We start from the raw sequence: 16003 nt of genomic DNA, 5'->3' as shown, positions 1-16003 counted from the left end.
TGTTAGTCCTGTAAGTAACCGCTCACCCACAAGAGTAAGGGGTAGTCCACCTGCCCCCAAGATAGTTCTATCTTAAAAATACAGAAAAACAACAAATTTCAAAACGCATTCTTGTTTTACTCTTCCAAATCTTTTTCTTCATTTGTTTCAAAGTTAAAACGAGATTAAAACAAAATGGCGCTGACATTTTTTAACTAGATATTTGTATGTTTTAGTGTTATTTTGTTGTCCATTTCCACAGGAACATACTAATCTGGCCGGTAGCACAGGGCAACTAGAATTAAATCTTTTCTTTCCATTGGTCTTGTGGAATGATAAAGCTTTTCTGCTCCATAAATCACCTGAGTACTCTTCTGGAGCTAACAGCAATATTTGTGACACCCTCTTACCAACTAAGGAAAAGTTATACAGATGACTTGATTTTTCAATTTCAATTCAGAGCTCATTTTTCTTGTTGCAGTTTAGGACCTCTTCCATGGGTCCATCCATGGCAACTGACGGACCCAAGTAAGTTTCAGATGTCTCTAAATGAGAGTACAGTACTTTACAGTTGGTGGACCAATCTACTGATGACCACCTATGGCCTTCCACCATTAAGCATCTTCTTCCCTTACATGAAGAGGTAAATAATGGGTTTTCCTTTCCTCCTAAACAGCAACCACAAAATCTCATCCACCACGAATGCTTTTGGTACTGCACAGCTAGGTGAATTATTGAAAAATAATACTTTTCATCACTTGTAAAATTCCCACTTATTTTTGAGGATCAGATCAGTGGATTTGGACTGGCCCGTCTGCTTCTGCTGGAATATATTCATGCCTGAGGAGCAGAGATGAAATGTCATCTCTACTCATTTTTCAATAAGTTTAACTCACTGCAGTTCTAGAGATATCAAAAGGTTTGAAACCCTACTGTGAGTTGGACTTGTGTTCATAATGGTCAGTAAAATAAAATGAGAGGAAGCAACTTTGTTGCTAGTGGAGACTGTTAAACGGTCTCCTAGCAGAAAAGAGGATTCCAGGATCCTTTTGCAGAAAGAAAAACTGACAGTATTGCAAATTGTTATCCATACTCTATCCAGCCTTTAGAATAGTGATTGATCAAACAGCAAATTTAGGGATTTCCTTGAACGCTGAGATTTCCTTGACCCCAATCATTTCTCACTTGGCACAATCCTGTAAGGTGTGGAGACCCTCCTGTGAAACACTGATGTCAATAGGAGTTAAATGCTCCAAGTAATTTGCAGGAGTCACTGAGTGTAATGCAGGACTAGGGCCCCTGTTAATTGCTGCAGCAGATGAGATCAAATGGGGTTCTCAAGTTTACCGTCCCTAGATACGAATGTCATAGGACTGATGGCAGAATGTTCTCAGTGAAGGGCCCTCAACTCTGGAAGTAGCTTCTCCTCCTGGTTTGACAGAGTGTGAATCTCTTGACCTTCAATCAGGCTTTTGCCTATAGAGGTGATAATAGGGTGTATGTATATTTGTTTTCAACTGAATGCAGTTTAAGTTATTTTCAAGTGTTATGTGATACTGGTCATCTGCACAGTAACTGATATTACTGATCTGCATATGTCCAAATATTAAAAAAATAGAATCTTTTCTAGCATTACCAAAATAGATGAAAACTGAAAAATTAAAATAAGGAGGAATACACAAGTTGACATTTGGATTTGAATCCATGTGGACAGATAGGTACAGCATTGTTACCAAAAATGTACCAGCAAAAGAGAGAAAATAAAAGAGTTGTAAGGCAAGAAAAAAATTAATTCATAATGTTTACATGGAGCCATTAATTTCACCTGTGGATTTTTATAGTGTATTACATTTCAGAATCCCCTCTCCCCCCGCCCCCAAGCTTTTTGGCTAGAAACAAATTTACTAAAAAAGCCTCAACCCTTTCTAAGAATGCTTGTTTTGAAATGTAACATGCACAGTGAAACATGCACTCAGAATAACATGTAACATGCACTCAGAATAAACACAAACAAAACAAAACAGATCAGTTTTCAAATCTGCAAGTGAAAAACATGCATTTACTATCTTTAAGTCACAGAAAGATTAAGTCTGCAGCTTTGATGAAAAGAATTCTCTTATTCATTTAACAAGCTCTTAATACCTGAATTTTCCTTCAAAGCTCAGTGTTGTTAATTAAAGACTAACAGAATCTGAGGAACATGTGAAAGGAGTTTGAGAAAAGCAAGCCGTTATGTGCTCAAAAAGTAGGCATGTGAGTTAAGGAGGAACACACAGAAGAAAGAGAACAAATTAAAGTACAGCATGTTGGTACTCCTTTAACCAGCAGGCATTTGAAGACCAAGCATTTTGGTGTTTATATTAACTATACTTTAAACATCCTTACAAAAGAAAATTTGTACAATAGAGCCTTCTGTTGCATGTCTTCTCAGCCTGCTCCAACATCTGCTTACAGGTCATACCCTCTATTTTCACAAGCAAAAGAAAAAGACTATTTTTAGAGGTCTATAGAATGGATTATGAAGGTAGGTCATGTTAATTTCATGATCTCTTTAGGGGAACATTTTAGATAGGACTCATTAGTGTCTTCTAGTTCAAAGGCTAAGCATGTGTTGCAAAAATACTATCTACATAGGACATATGTTGACATATAAGCAGGAGACATGTAACTAAAAATAATCATAAGACATCTTATAAAATTTATAGAGGACTTCTTTATAATCAAGTATTAGCAGATGTTATTTCATTGTCTAAAAGATAACTGCCATATTATACATACAAGATCTGGGTTTACTGTTTTCTTGTTACCTGTAAATATGTTTTTCCACTGACAATATCTCTGAGACTTATTAGGAGCAGACCTGGCTCATTGTGTTGAAAAATATGCAGCTGTATATTTCCTGGTAAGGACAGATTTAGATCGCAACACATTATAAACCATCAGCACAATACATCCTAGGATAACTCCTTTCCTTAGGCCATAGATGAAGTCAATATATTTTCTCTCTGTAACTAAAACAGACTCTTGTTTTTTCCCCTATTTTAAAAGAATAGGTGTAATAAAGAGTCAATGTTTTTGAAATGAAATAGTCACCCATTCATTGTGTTAAAGGAAGGACAGAAGAAGGGTGTTTCCACTTCTCCATAAGTCTCAGCCTCTGGAAAACATTTACAGTGAAAAACTAGCACAATCTAGATCTTCTGGATAGTCTTCTGGAAAGCACCATAACTCAGTCACCAGCCTGTCCCATTTCACTTCTGTTGCTGTTGTCGAACGGTAGAAAAATCTGAATGCTTATTAGTCCATTTATTTGGCCATTATCATGCATGGTAATACATAATCAGAGAGAGAAATGATGCAACAGTGGTTTGGGTGCTGGTCTGGGATTTGGGAAACTAGGTTCAATTTCCTGCTCTACCATAGACTGTGTGTGACCTTGGGCAATTCAAAGATTGTACTAGCAATGAACGCTACAAGCGTTATTTGACACCTTTATAATCAAGACCACAACAAATGACTTTCTAGACCAAAGCACAGCCATTGAGACAGGCCTTATAAATCACACAGTGGTGTCACAATGCTGTTCTGTAAAAATGAACTGCTAAAAGGAGAACCAGTGCAGATCAAAGTCAAGGCGAGAAGGCATACCCGTGTCCCCAGCAACATCTGGAGGGTGCCAGTCTTGCAGCTACCCAAGTGAAGAAACAAACTGAGTAAGATGGAATGATGGCCTGTGTCAGTAAAATAGATAGGTAGTAGGGTTAAGTTCTTATACCTGGAAAGGTAAAAACAAACACCGACCAGAGGAACAATCAGAGAACTGGATTGTTTAAAGTCAGGGGCGGGAATTGAATAGCTCAGGGTCTTATTTTTGTTTTTCTCGGCTGTGAGTAAACAAGGTTTCGCTCCTAATCCTTTTATTTCAAATATTATACCAAAAGTCTGATGAGTACAAGGATCCAAGCCAGTGCTATTGAGGAGCTTTGTGTACAAATAGCATGTGGATGGCTGTTGTCTGTTTGTTTTCTCGGCTGTGCAGTAACAAGGTTTCCTCCTTAACTCCTTCTTATTTTCAAATTTATACCAAAAGTCTTGAGTACAAAGGAACCCCAAAGCTCAAATTCGACTATAGGAGCTTTGGGTTGTACGAAATAGATGTAGTGGCTGTGTTTGTTGTTTTCTCGCTGTGAGTTTAACAAGTCCTCCTAACTCATCTTATCTCCAAGGTCTCCTACACTCTGTGAGTACAAAGGAAACCCCAGCAATTCGGTTGAGGAGCTTTGGGTTGTATTTACATGTATGTGGATTGCGTTGGACTGGTTTAATGGGCTATCTTTTAAACAGACTGTTCCTTCATATTTTCTTATAAGCAAGACCTGTATTGAGTCTTCTTCATGCAAAATATTGTTTTATATTTTCTTTCCTTTTTTATATAACTTTTCTTTTAAACGTGTGAGTTTCTTTTTCTTAGGGAGGCAAAGGGAAGGGAACAGCCAGGCTGTGGGCTCATTTTCATTGCTTTCAGGGAAGCGGAGGCACGGGAAAGATAAAAAGATCACCTCTGTATCAGGTACCTGTCTCCCTCGGGAAAGGCAGGCACGGGGAAGGCCAAGCCAAAGGTTGCATTTTGCATCTCAATTGTCCTGAGGGTAGAGAACGCTATCTCTTGGGAAGCCAGAGAAAACGGTTCTTGATACTTGCAGGCGGCCCAAAGGCTAAGCCTGGGAAGGAGGGGGAAAGGCATTTTCCCTCTTTTAGCATCCAAGGCATTTTGAATCTGGGTGTCCCACCAAGGAGGGTTGGGGGACACCAGAGAGAGAAAGGGGGGATCAGGGCCCCATCAGTTCCTGATCTGGTGGCAGCGAGAATATCCAAGCTGGTAGTGAGCTTGGGGGAGTTTCAGGTAAGCCCCCAGATTTTGGACGCAAAAGTCCAGGTTTGGGACAGGACCAGATTGGGGACGCTAAAGTCCAGGTCTGGGACTGGGAGGCTATTACCACAGCCTGGAATAGGGCAGTATCTAAAACACAGGAGGGAATCATGGGAGTCTCAAATAGGGACAAGAAGGACACAAGTGAAGAATATCTCATGCCCCCAGCATTACCCAATGGACCTCAGAGAAGAATAGCATTAGCTATCTTCTTGTGAAGAAAAAGAACATATCTGTCTAACAGTCAATGGCTATTTTTCGAAATTTGTGGAAATTCTGCATCTCACCTTGACCCACAAAATCTCATAGGTGGTCAGATTAGAAGAATTCTACCAACCTTAGAGGTAAATCATTCTGAATAATCCCACAACTAGGGCCCTACCAAATTCATCATTTTGGTCAATTTCATGGTCATAGGATTTTTAAAATATTAAATTTCATAATTTCAGCTATTGAAATCGGAAATTTCATGTTGTTGTAACTGTAGGGGTCCTGAACCAAAAAGGGGTTATGGAGGAGGGGAGTTGCAAGATTATTGTAGCGCGTTGTGGTACTGCTACACTTACTTCTTTAATGCTGCAGGCTTTGGCGCTACCTTCGGAGCTGGGTGGCCAGAGAGTGGCAGGTGCTGGCCGGGAGCCTAGCTAAAGGAAGAGCCGCTGCCAGCAGCAGAAGTGCAGAAGTAAGGATGGCAAGGTATGGTATTGCTACCCTTCTTTCTGTGCTGCTGCTTGCAGAGCTGGGCCCTCAGTCAGCAGCTGCAACTCTTCAGCCGTCCAGCTATGGAGGCAGCAGCGCAGAAGTAAGGGTGGCAAGGTATGATATTGTCACCCCTTACTTCTGCGCTTCTGCTGTCGGGGCACTGCTTTCAGAGCTGGGCGCCTGGCCAGCTGCTACCGCTCTCTGGCTGCCTAACTCTGAAGCAGCACAGAAGTAAGGGTGACAATATCATGATCCCCCTAAAATAACCTTGTGATCCCTCTGCAACTTCTTTTTGAGTCAGGACCCCCAATTTGAGAAACTCTGGTCTCCATGAAATCTGTATAGTAAAGGGTAAAAGCACACAAAAGACCAGATTTCATGATCTGTGATGTGTTTTTCATGGCCATGAATTTGGAAGGGCCCTACTCATAATGTAAAGGATCTCAGTCTTCCTCCTTTAACTGTTAGAATGCAGCCTGCAGCTTACCCAGACTTAAACCAGGAGACAATCTCAATAAAACAGAATGAAGAAAAATATAGTAAACCAGCTGTTATCTCTACATGCAGCTACAACCCAAGATTCTACAGAATTGAGACTGATCAAGGTATTCAGTACAGAAGAAAGAGGCAGCATCTTAATGTGGTTCCAACCCAGTTGAACTGACACATGGTCTACTAGCACTGGTTCTGACACCACAGCTTCCATGGAACGAGCTGAGAAGGATCACTCAACAGGAATCTCTTTCTTTCAATTTGATAATCCAGGTAAATCAACAAAACTATTCATCATGCCAGATGATGATCAGACTTGGATGAGAGGTGAAGCTACTGCTTCATTCGAATGCATCATTTTCTGTTAAATCTTGCTAGAGATTGTTTATGTTGAAAAAAAGGTGAAGGAGATTTCATGCTATACTTTAAATCTTGAAGGAAGCAGGTAGAAGGAGAAGGAGAAAGCTCTGAACAGAAGCTCTACAGTGAAGCAGAGTGAAGGAAAGAGACAGATTAGCTTTAGAGATAATATTGTTTTCTTTCTTTTAGTAAAGTTCCTGAATCAGAGTTTGAAGAAAGCAACAGTTCCTGTGATACTTATCATTGTCACTTGATTTGAGGTGGATGAACACAATAAATGGTTCCTGATACAAATCAATTAACAGCGAAAGAAGGTGAGTTAACGCAGGGGCTCTCCCAGAACTCTCTCAATTTTCTATATGATATCCATGTTGATTTACAAAGCTGCAATTCTCTTACATACTCATGCATACCTCTTCAAGTTAGTCAAGTACAGTAGAACTCAACAGCTACAGATTCATTCCATTTCTCACAAGGGCTGAAGATTTCAAAAACTAAGGTAGAAGGAAATTATAAAGTTTTGGTCAGATGCTTTTCACCTACACTATCCATATAAGGAATGTATGACATATCAGCTCTCTCTCTCTCTCTCTCGATCTAATGGAGGGGTATTTTTGAAATTTGAATGTTTCAATTCTGCCTGCAGCTCAGAAGGTGAAAGAAGTCACTTTGCACTTCATGTATTTCTCACCAGCATCCATTTCAAAACAAGAGGGACAGAATGGGAAGTAACAGCATGAGAACCAGATAGAAAAGATGATGATAGGGAAGAAAACAATAACTCTGACCTGTGCTTAACACCCACTGCTGTTGTTTAGACTGAAATATCAACCTTCAGGACTATACTGTATTTACATAATCAGCCCATTTCACTTACACTAGAAGTACATGAGCATGAATAATAACAGCAGTGAGACAAAATCACTTGCGAGATAGTGATCTTGACTGAGAGCACTGAAAAAATGGTTACCTATCTTTCATAACAGTTTTTCTTTGAGATGTGTTGCTCAGGTCCGTTCTATTCTAGGTGTGTGCGTGCCCATGTGCACAGTTGTCGGAGACTTTTGCCTTAGCGGTATCCTACATTTCTCTTCAGACTTATGAGGCTTTGGGAAGAAGGCTAGCAAAAATATGTTCTGGTTCATGTGAAATTGCAAAACCATCTTGGGCAGGAAAACTGGATGTGTTTGTGGCTGGACCTTGTATAGTGCAGCTCTGAGGTAAGTGCCTTAATCTCAGAGACCCTTTGGGCAGAAGTTATCACCACCAGGATGACCTTCCAGGAAAACAGAAGGGAACAGGATATCAAGGGCTGGAAGAGGGCTTCCATGAGCCGCACAAGCACCAGATTCAGGTCCCACAGAGGGACTGCTTCCTGGACCTGGGGTAAAGTTGCTGCAGACCTTTCAAGAACCGGCCTGTCATGTTATGAGTGAAGACTGACCTGCCCTGGAATGAAGGGTGATAGGCTGATATGGCAGCCAAGTGGACCTTCACTGATGAAAGGGACAAGCCCTGGAGCTTGAGATGCATAAGGTAGCCCAGGATCGACTGTAGCGAGGCCTTCTCAAGCCTAACCCTTTGGGCTGAGGCCCAGCATATGAATCATTTCACTTTGGTCACATACCTTGCTCTAGTGGAGGGCTTTCTACTACCCAGTAGGACCTGCTGGATTCAAGCCGAGCACTCCTGCTCTTCAGCAGTAAACCATGCAGCGGTCGACTCCCAACCAGCAGTCTTGTGTACTGAGCTCACTCAGGTGGGCTCCCCAGCCCAGGTCCAAGGTGTTAGAAACCAGAGTTAGTGATGGGGATGTGGCCACGAAGGGAACTCCCTTCAACACCGATGCGGGGTCCAACCACCCACCCAGTTATGATCGAATGTGGTCCAGCACCTTGACTACCAGGCCCAGGTTGTGCCTGTTGGGGATGTAGAGTGATGCCAACCATGCCTGCAGCAACCGGAGATGGAGCCAGGCATAACAGACCATGTAAGTACAGGCAGCCATGTGGCCTAGCAACCTTAGGCAAGTGTGGGCGGGGGTGAGTGGGTGGCCCCTTACATGGGAGATCACGTCTGACATGGCTTGGAAATGGGCCTCTGGAAGGAAGGCTTTGGCCTGCGTGGAGTCGAGGACTGCCCCAATAAACTCTATTAGACCCTGGTATGAGGGTCAATTTCTTTTCGTTCACTAACAGACCCAGTGAGACTGTTCTGCACTTGATCCTGCGACCTGCCCTTGATGAGCCAATCGTCGAGATAAGGATAGATGTGGACCCGCCGATCCTCAGGTAAGCGGCTACCAGAGCCATACGTTTTGTAAACACCTGCGGTACCAAGGAGAGGCTAAAGGGAAGTGCTGTGACCTGGAAATGGCCCACCATAAACAGAGAAACTGTCTGTGTACTTGGAAGATAGAGACATAGAAATAAGTGTCTTTCAAGTTGAGAGCAGCGTACCAGTCTCCTGGATCCAGAGAGGGGATGATGGAGGCCAGTGAAATCATGTGGAACTTCAACTTTTTGAGGTACTTGTTGAGTCGCCGCAGAATGGGTCTTAGGCCCCCTTCTGCTTTTGGGATCAGGAAATAGTGGGAGTAGAAACCTTTCCCCCTCGTTTCCTGAGGGACCTCCTCCAACTCCTCCAGTTGTAGGAGGTTGGCCGGGGGGGGGGGAGGGGTGGCCGAAAACTGGACGGTATAGTGCAATGACACAATCTCTAGCACCTAGTGGTTTGAGATAACCCATGACCAGGATGAACGGTAGGGACTGAGATGGTTGAGGAAAAGATGGGGCAGATCTGGGGAGTTGACTAGGGCGTTGCTCTCAAGTGCACCCTCAAAAAACACACACTTCTTGCCCTGTTCACCGGGCCAGGTTGCTCAGGGGAATGGGAGAAGGAAGGGCGGCAGTGACTAAAACTAGTGTCCCTTCTCATTGTAGATCCCTGCTGAGGCTGCCAATGCCCTGGTGGTGGGGGGTGCTGGAATTGCTTCCTCACCAACTGAGGAGTATGCAGCACCAGGGAGCAGAGGGTGGCTTGAGTGTCCTTCAGACGGTGCAGCCTCATGTCTGTTTGTTCTGCAAAGAGTCCAACTCCATCAAACAGAAGATCTTGTATCGAGGACTGTATCTCCTGAGATAGCCCCGAAGTCTGAAGCCAGGAACTGCACCTCATGATCACTGCCAAGGTGATCACCCTGGACGCCGAATAAGCCGCATCCCAGGCCATCTGGAGGGAACATCAAGCTGCTGTTGTACCTTCCTGAACAAGGTCCCCAAATTCTTGGGCCACCTCCTGGGGCATGAAGTCCTTACACTTATGCAGGGAGTCCCACAGGTTAAAGTTATATCACCCCAAAAGAACCTGGTGGCTTGCGACTTGGAATTGGAAAATGGCTCTGGAATATAGTCTCTTCCCAAAAAAGGTCCAATCTCTTGATGTCCTTATTTTTGGGGGTGGAACTAGAATGCCTTTGTCTTGCTGGCTGCCAAAACAACCAACAACCCTAGGGGCGGGTGAGTGTATAAGTATTTGACCCCTTGCAGGAACAAAATGCTTTTTCTCAGCCCTCTTGGAAGTAGGTGGGATTGAGGACAGGGTTTGCCAGAGGGCTTTGGCAATCTTTAGGATCCAGGAGCGCGACACATGTGGGGGTGGATGCAGAGAGCACATAAAACAAAGCGTCTGATTGTTCTGCCATCTCTTCCACCTCTAGGCCTAAGTTAGTGGCCACCCTTCGGAGCAGGGCTTGATGCTTCTTAAAGTCGTCTGCTGGGCTAGAACAAGTGGGTCCCACCACAGACTCATCTGGAGAGGATAAGGATGATTGAACCATCGGTGGAGGGCCCAGGGCATCATTCCCCTTGGGGAAAGGGGGTCTCGGGGTGGGCACCTGTCCCTACACCTCAGCATCTGCTTGCACTTCGCACACCAAGCCCAGGGCTGTTGGTGCAGTTTGGTGCTTGTCCGACGTGGCGACTGATGTTTGGTGAGATGGGGGCAACTTCTTTTGGTGAGAGAGAAGGTTTTGAGCTACAGCGCTCTTCTTCAGGTCTGGGATAGGTACTCAGAGTGTCACAGCTAACTACAAGGTGGAATGGATTGTTTAGTGTAAGTAGCTAAAACACACAGTCTGAGGGACCATTCCAGATGAAGTGAAATTACATTATAAGATCTTTGAGGCAGAGACTGTGTCTTCCTATATGTATTTGTATAGCATTCAACCCAGTGGAGCCTTGATCCTGGTAAGGGTGTCTTGGGTCTTACGGCAATACAAACAATTAATTAATACATTACAATTATTAATAATAAGCATAGTTCTCCCCTCTCTTCAGTTCAAAACCCACACTCTAGTCAGTTATGTAAAGTCCTGACAGAATGAACGTGTTTTCACAGAAGCCTGTGCCACATTGTAGGTGCTCAGGACCTCTCGGGATTTGGCCCAAAATGCACCCCTTTTAGCAGTATAAGCAAGGTTTGAAATAAAAGTTCTCTCCTTTTGAGGTATAAGGAGAACAGTTTCCTCCTTTCTTGACCCTGACCTCTCCCCTACCAGACTACTACTGCTTGCCTGCTTCTAGCTCCTAGCAGCTATGTCCAACAGGTTGTTGAGACCAGCTGCATGTGCTCTAGACAGTAGAATCCTTCCCTGTCTGCTTCAACATCCCTGCAGAACTGAAAAGGAAAGAATCTCAGCATGGGCTGTCAATTGAAGGCTAGGCCCGATGGTCTATGCTCCCGCTCACAGATATATCCTATGAACATGGAGGAGCAACTCCACATCGTTTCCCTTTGCTTTTCCCCAGATCATTGAGGCTGAACATGGGTCTTGCCCTCTTCAACAAAACAGAATCAACTCCCCAGCCATGCAGCTCTAGTACCCCCATTGTGACTCCGGGTCCCATTGCCAAAGACAGATTCCATTGTACAAAGGATGCCTCATGGATATGTAAAAGGCAGCCTGAATCTGTTTCACCTTTCCAGCAGATTCCATATAGAATTATTGCAAAGAAAAGGGGCTGAAAGGCAAGAAAAACGATGTGCATCTCCCCCCAAACCTGCCTCCTGTCTAGCTGCTCCCCGCTCCCATAAAGATTTACAACCCCATGGAGGACATCTGCAATGTAAGGCATGACGCAGCAGCGACTGGTGATACCTGCTTCTGCCTGGACATGGGGAGAGCTGTAACTACAGAGGTCTCTGCATTCACATCCAGGCTCAGGCCAGTATGGAGCACTGATCTTCTGACTGATTCAGGTCTGCTATGGACAGGCTCCAAAGAACGTTTCTACTAGGTTAGCACTATAATTTCCTTGAAAAAGAGTTTAAAACAGGTAATCCGGAAGGTAACCAGTAAATGAAATTCTGGGGGTTCTGAACAGGGTGAAAAAGGAGAAAAAGGGGAGCGGGAAAATTAAGAAGTGATCTTCTATAATCCCGCTGATGATTTAATGTTATTTGTTTCCAATCAAATAAATAAAATAACTCCCCCGCCATCTGCAATGAATGTAATGTAGTGTAAACACTGTACCTGTACAGCATTTTAGCTCCAGATAAAGGGAATAAGGCTCTCTCTTATACATTGCTGAGTACAACAAATATGTAATAATAATAATTATAATCACAATATTAAATTGATATACTTGAAATATGTATGTATGAATAGCAGCTGATCTCAAAACTTGGCCACCGCATTCATGATATTCTTTAGAGTACATCTCTTCCTCAATATAATGCTGTCCTTGGGAGCCAAAAAAATCTTACCGCGTTATAGGTAAAACCGTGTTATATTGAATTTGCTTTGATCCACCAGAGTGCGCAGCCCCACCCCTCCAGAGCACTGCTTTCCCGCATTATATCCAAATTCGTGTTATATCAGGTGGCGTTATATCGAGGTAGCGGTGTATTTGCATATAATTGTTGCATAAGGTTTGCTCTGATTCCACATCCTTTCATGTTGTTGCAAAATGTTAAATTTTAATTATGTGAATACTGTCACTGTCTCTTAGAAATATAGGTTGAAGAATTCAGCCAGGATTCCTGTTTTTGCTTTTTCTGAAGTGAGAGGAGTGTGAATATACATACACAATATCTAACTATATCTGTCAATTTCCATATATATCACTATGGTGCCACAGAATAAGTTAGAAAACATGAAGAAAAAGAGACATCTTCATCTGATCATTTGACTGATGTCACTAAGGTTGCTTGCCACTCTGAAATAAACTAGTATCTAAAAGAAACAGGGATTACTTTGTATATGGACTACAGTTATGAACTGGTATTTCTATATCTTCCCCACTCCAAAGCTAGCATATCTTAGATGGTCTTTGTCAGGCTAGTAGCAGGTCTAAGGCCCTCCTAACCAAAGAAAAATCTTTGAATTCACTGCTTATCCATCATTTCTAAACCATTTAATTGGGCCATGAAAATTCTTTGTCTTGGCTCTGTGGTATTTCTTCTCCTCAGCATTACTTATCAAATTAAGACATATAACAACATAGATCAGCCTAGAACTTTGGCCTATCATGTATTGTCTGTGAAATTCTTTTTCTCCCTTCCTGCACTTCCCTAGTGATGCTGTAGATGAATGAGTGGATGTATTATCTGTGTATGTGTGTCTGTCATCCTCAGTGAGTGTCTCTGTTTCTGTCCTTGACTTACTTTTCTTCTTCTTCTTCTTTTCTTTTTTCCAATCTTTTTACAATGTCTCAGTACTAGTCAGACCCGCTCTGTTCAACACTATTCTTTTATACCTAAAACACTCAATGCTATTCAGACAGCATGCATTTGTACAGAAGGAATACATACATACAGAGTGCTTACTACTGTGCAAAATGATGTGCTCCCAGAGATTTTTCCACATATTGCATGCACTGTTGTCCTTCACTCAAGTTAATAAATAAAAAGAAATATATCTCCTTTGCTTTTGAAAACTTGAAATAAGTTTGTGCAATCATCACGATTTGTCTTGTCAGATTCACAGTTAATAAAAAAATCTAGAGAGAAAACTACATAGAATCAGACTTCTACAAGAAACTTACTTGAGCTGCCAGATGCTTCAAGAGTTGACAAGACAAATGTGCTTTGACAGAGAAGAGGTTACTAAGTAAAAGCCAGAAAATCTACCTAGCTTGTCTGCATGCAAATTAAGATACCTGGAGAGCATCTTAGATACTTGGTGATAATTCTTCCTTTGCACCTTACAGCTCAGGAAATCGCTTTTCCCTTGATTCCCCTGTTCCCCCTTTGCATATCCCTCAGGTGCACAAATGCCCAACCCTCTTGATCCTCACCTGTGCCCCATGCAGCCTCAGAGATTGGGAGGCTTTGTCTGGGCAGGGGGAAAAAATCCTTGGCCCCTTTAAAGATTGCATCCCCTCATGGACTTGAGGAGGGAGGCTCTGTGGCTGAGTGGTTGGACAGAAGGCTGCAACGTAAGCCTACTTGCTGCCATGCACCCAATGCAAGGACTTATAAGCCCTTCCTTCCTGCCCGGGGTGCCATTCTGTGGGAAGAAAAGCTGCCTCTCATGATTAGAAAAGGGCTGGGTTTTGAGGCCTTGCTGTGGGCATCATGCTAATTGCTTTTTTAGGGCTCAGAAGGAATTTTTTCTCTCACTGCCAGATTGCCCTGGGTATTGTGGAGTTCATTCACCTGCCTCTCTGCAGCTCCGGGACCCAGTGGGCAGGTTGTAAAATTAATTGTTCTTTCAACTTGACAGGAACCCAGTACAGTTCAGTAGGGGGTCTGGTTTCCTGATCAAATGGAATTGGAAGGAGTTTAGGAGAAGGCATCTCCCAAAGAAGATGGGGAATGTGGTTGCAGCTCCTAATGTCCAGCACAGTGTGCATACACTCCCCTATTCCCTGACCCCCTTAAACATCATATGAGGGGAGGGCAGTGAGGGTCCCAGCAACAGTGCTGGGACCATGTTAATAGGGTGGAGGGCTGATGGCAAGCTTCCACCAGGTGAAACGGATTAAAAAGGAAGGGTGACCAGCTCTGGACAAGTTACTGCCAGAGAGCTGCCAGATATGTTACTTACTAAAGTTATCACCTACTTAAATCACCTACTTAAATCTGGGACAAGGAGAATTCAATAAAAGAGACAAGTTGACATGTTACAGTATGTGGAAGGCGCACCGGAGTTTACTGGATTCCAGGATTGCTCAGGGTATTTATTCAAAACACCAGCTCACTAGTGCAACACAAAATGGGGAATGCAGAAGAAAAACTCAAGGCCCAGACACAATGCATGAGAAAACATGCTTAATAAAATGGAAAGGATATTTTCTATAAGCTCCATAAGAACCCCAAAACCACTGACGAAGCTTCTTATGAACTGATTAATTTGTTTGTTTCAAATATTAAATTTTGCTATCTGGTGAGTGCAAGAAACTAAGTAAAATATTTTTCCTTTATCCATTCAGCCAAACCTAATTAGCTTTACTGTGTATTTGCATGTTAAATTACCTATTGCCATGAACATGAGAAGCGCAGAATGCAAAGCTGTAATGGAGCAAGGTTGGATCAATGACAGCACCATTTTCTGAATGGTCCATCAATTCATTAAGGTAGCAGAGATGGCGGTGACAGCCTCTCACACCATAACGAGCACAGTATTCATCTAATACGAAGACTTGGCCTGGACTAAACCAACCCTGGAAGAGAAGGGGAAAAATACATTCTTTTAATTAATCATCATTTTTCTTTTTATTGCTCTGCTTTTAAATCAACCCAGCAAAGAAGAAACAAAAACAAATAACATTTTTGTATGCATTACAAAAACATTTCATACTAATCAAGTTGATGCTAATAATGCAGGAAATATATCAGAGGGGCTGGGCTCTAACAATAGCTTGCTTGAGAACTGCGACTGAGTGTCATGGAGTAACTCTTTGCAGTTCTTCAGCCTTAGTACTACCGTGTACCACATGGCTCAGAAAAAAATGCACTGATATGTCCATGATCTTGTACCGAATCTAAAAATGTCACTGTTTGACAAGTGATAAAATACATTAAATAACATATATCAGAGGGGTAGCCATGTTAGTCTGGATCTGTAAAAAGTGAAAGAGAGTCCTGTGGCATCTTATAGACTAACAGACGTATTGGAGCATAAACTTTCCTGGCTGAAAGTTAGTGTTGTTAGTGTAGGGAGGTCCTGAATAGATGGTGCAGTTTTTTAGTATATTCCTCAGAGGGATCTGAGGAAAGTGGACTGTAGAATTTGATATTGGAGAGTTGTCTGGCAGCCTCGTTTTGGTAGTCAGACCTGTTCATGATGACAACAGGACATCCTTTATCAGCCTCTTTGATTATAATGCCCCTCTGCTATGTACCTCAGCCAAACTGGACAGTAAAGGATAAACGGACTCAAGTCAGATATTAGGAATGGCAATATACAAAAACCTGTAGGAGAACACTTCAATCTCCCTGGACACACAATAGCAGATTTAAAGGTAGCCATCCTGCAGCAAAAAAACTCCAGGACCAGACTTTAAAGAGAAACTGCTGAGCTTCAGTTCATTTGCA

General features: G+C 42.7%; 1 protein-coding gene across 8 annotated transcripts in view; it reads right to left on the bottom strand.

Annotated features, from left to right (window-relative positions):
- Positions 1-16003, bottom strand: part of CADPS2 (calcium dependent secretion activator 2) — a 591461-nt gene that overhangs the window by 158897 nt on the left and 416561 nt on the right. For all 8 annotated transcript variants that reach the window (XM_075065313.1, XM_075065326.1, XM_075065319.1 and 5 more), the window contains exon 13: positions 14942-15129. In XM_075065313.1, the coding sequence (XP_074921414.1) occupies positions 14942-15129 (188 nt within the window). The remainder of the gene's footprint in view (positions 1-14941; positions 15130-16003) is intronic.

Source organism: Chelonoidis abingdonii, chromosome 1 (assembly GCF_003597395.2).
Source record: "Chelonoidis abingdonii isolate Lonesome George chromosome 1, CheloAbing_2.0, whole genome shotgun sequence".
NCBI classification, from domain to species: Eukaryota; Metazoa; Chordata; order Testudines; family Testudinidae; genus Chelonoidis; species Chelonoidis abingdonii.
This window is presented reverse-complemented; position numbering and strand designations above follow the sequence as displayed.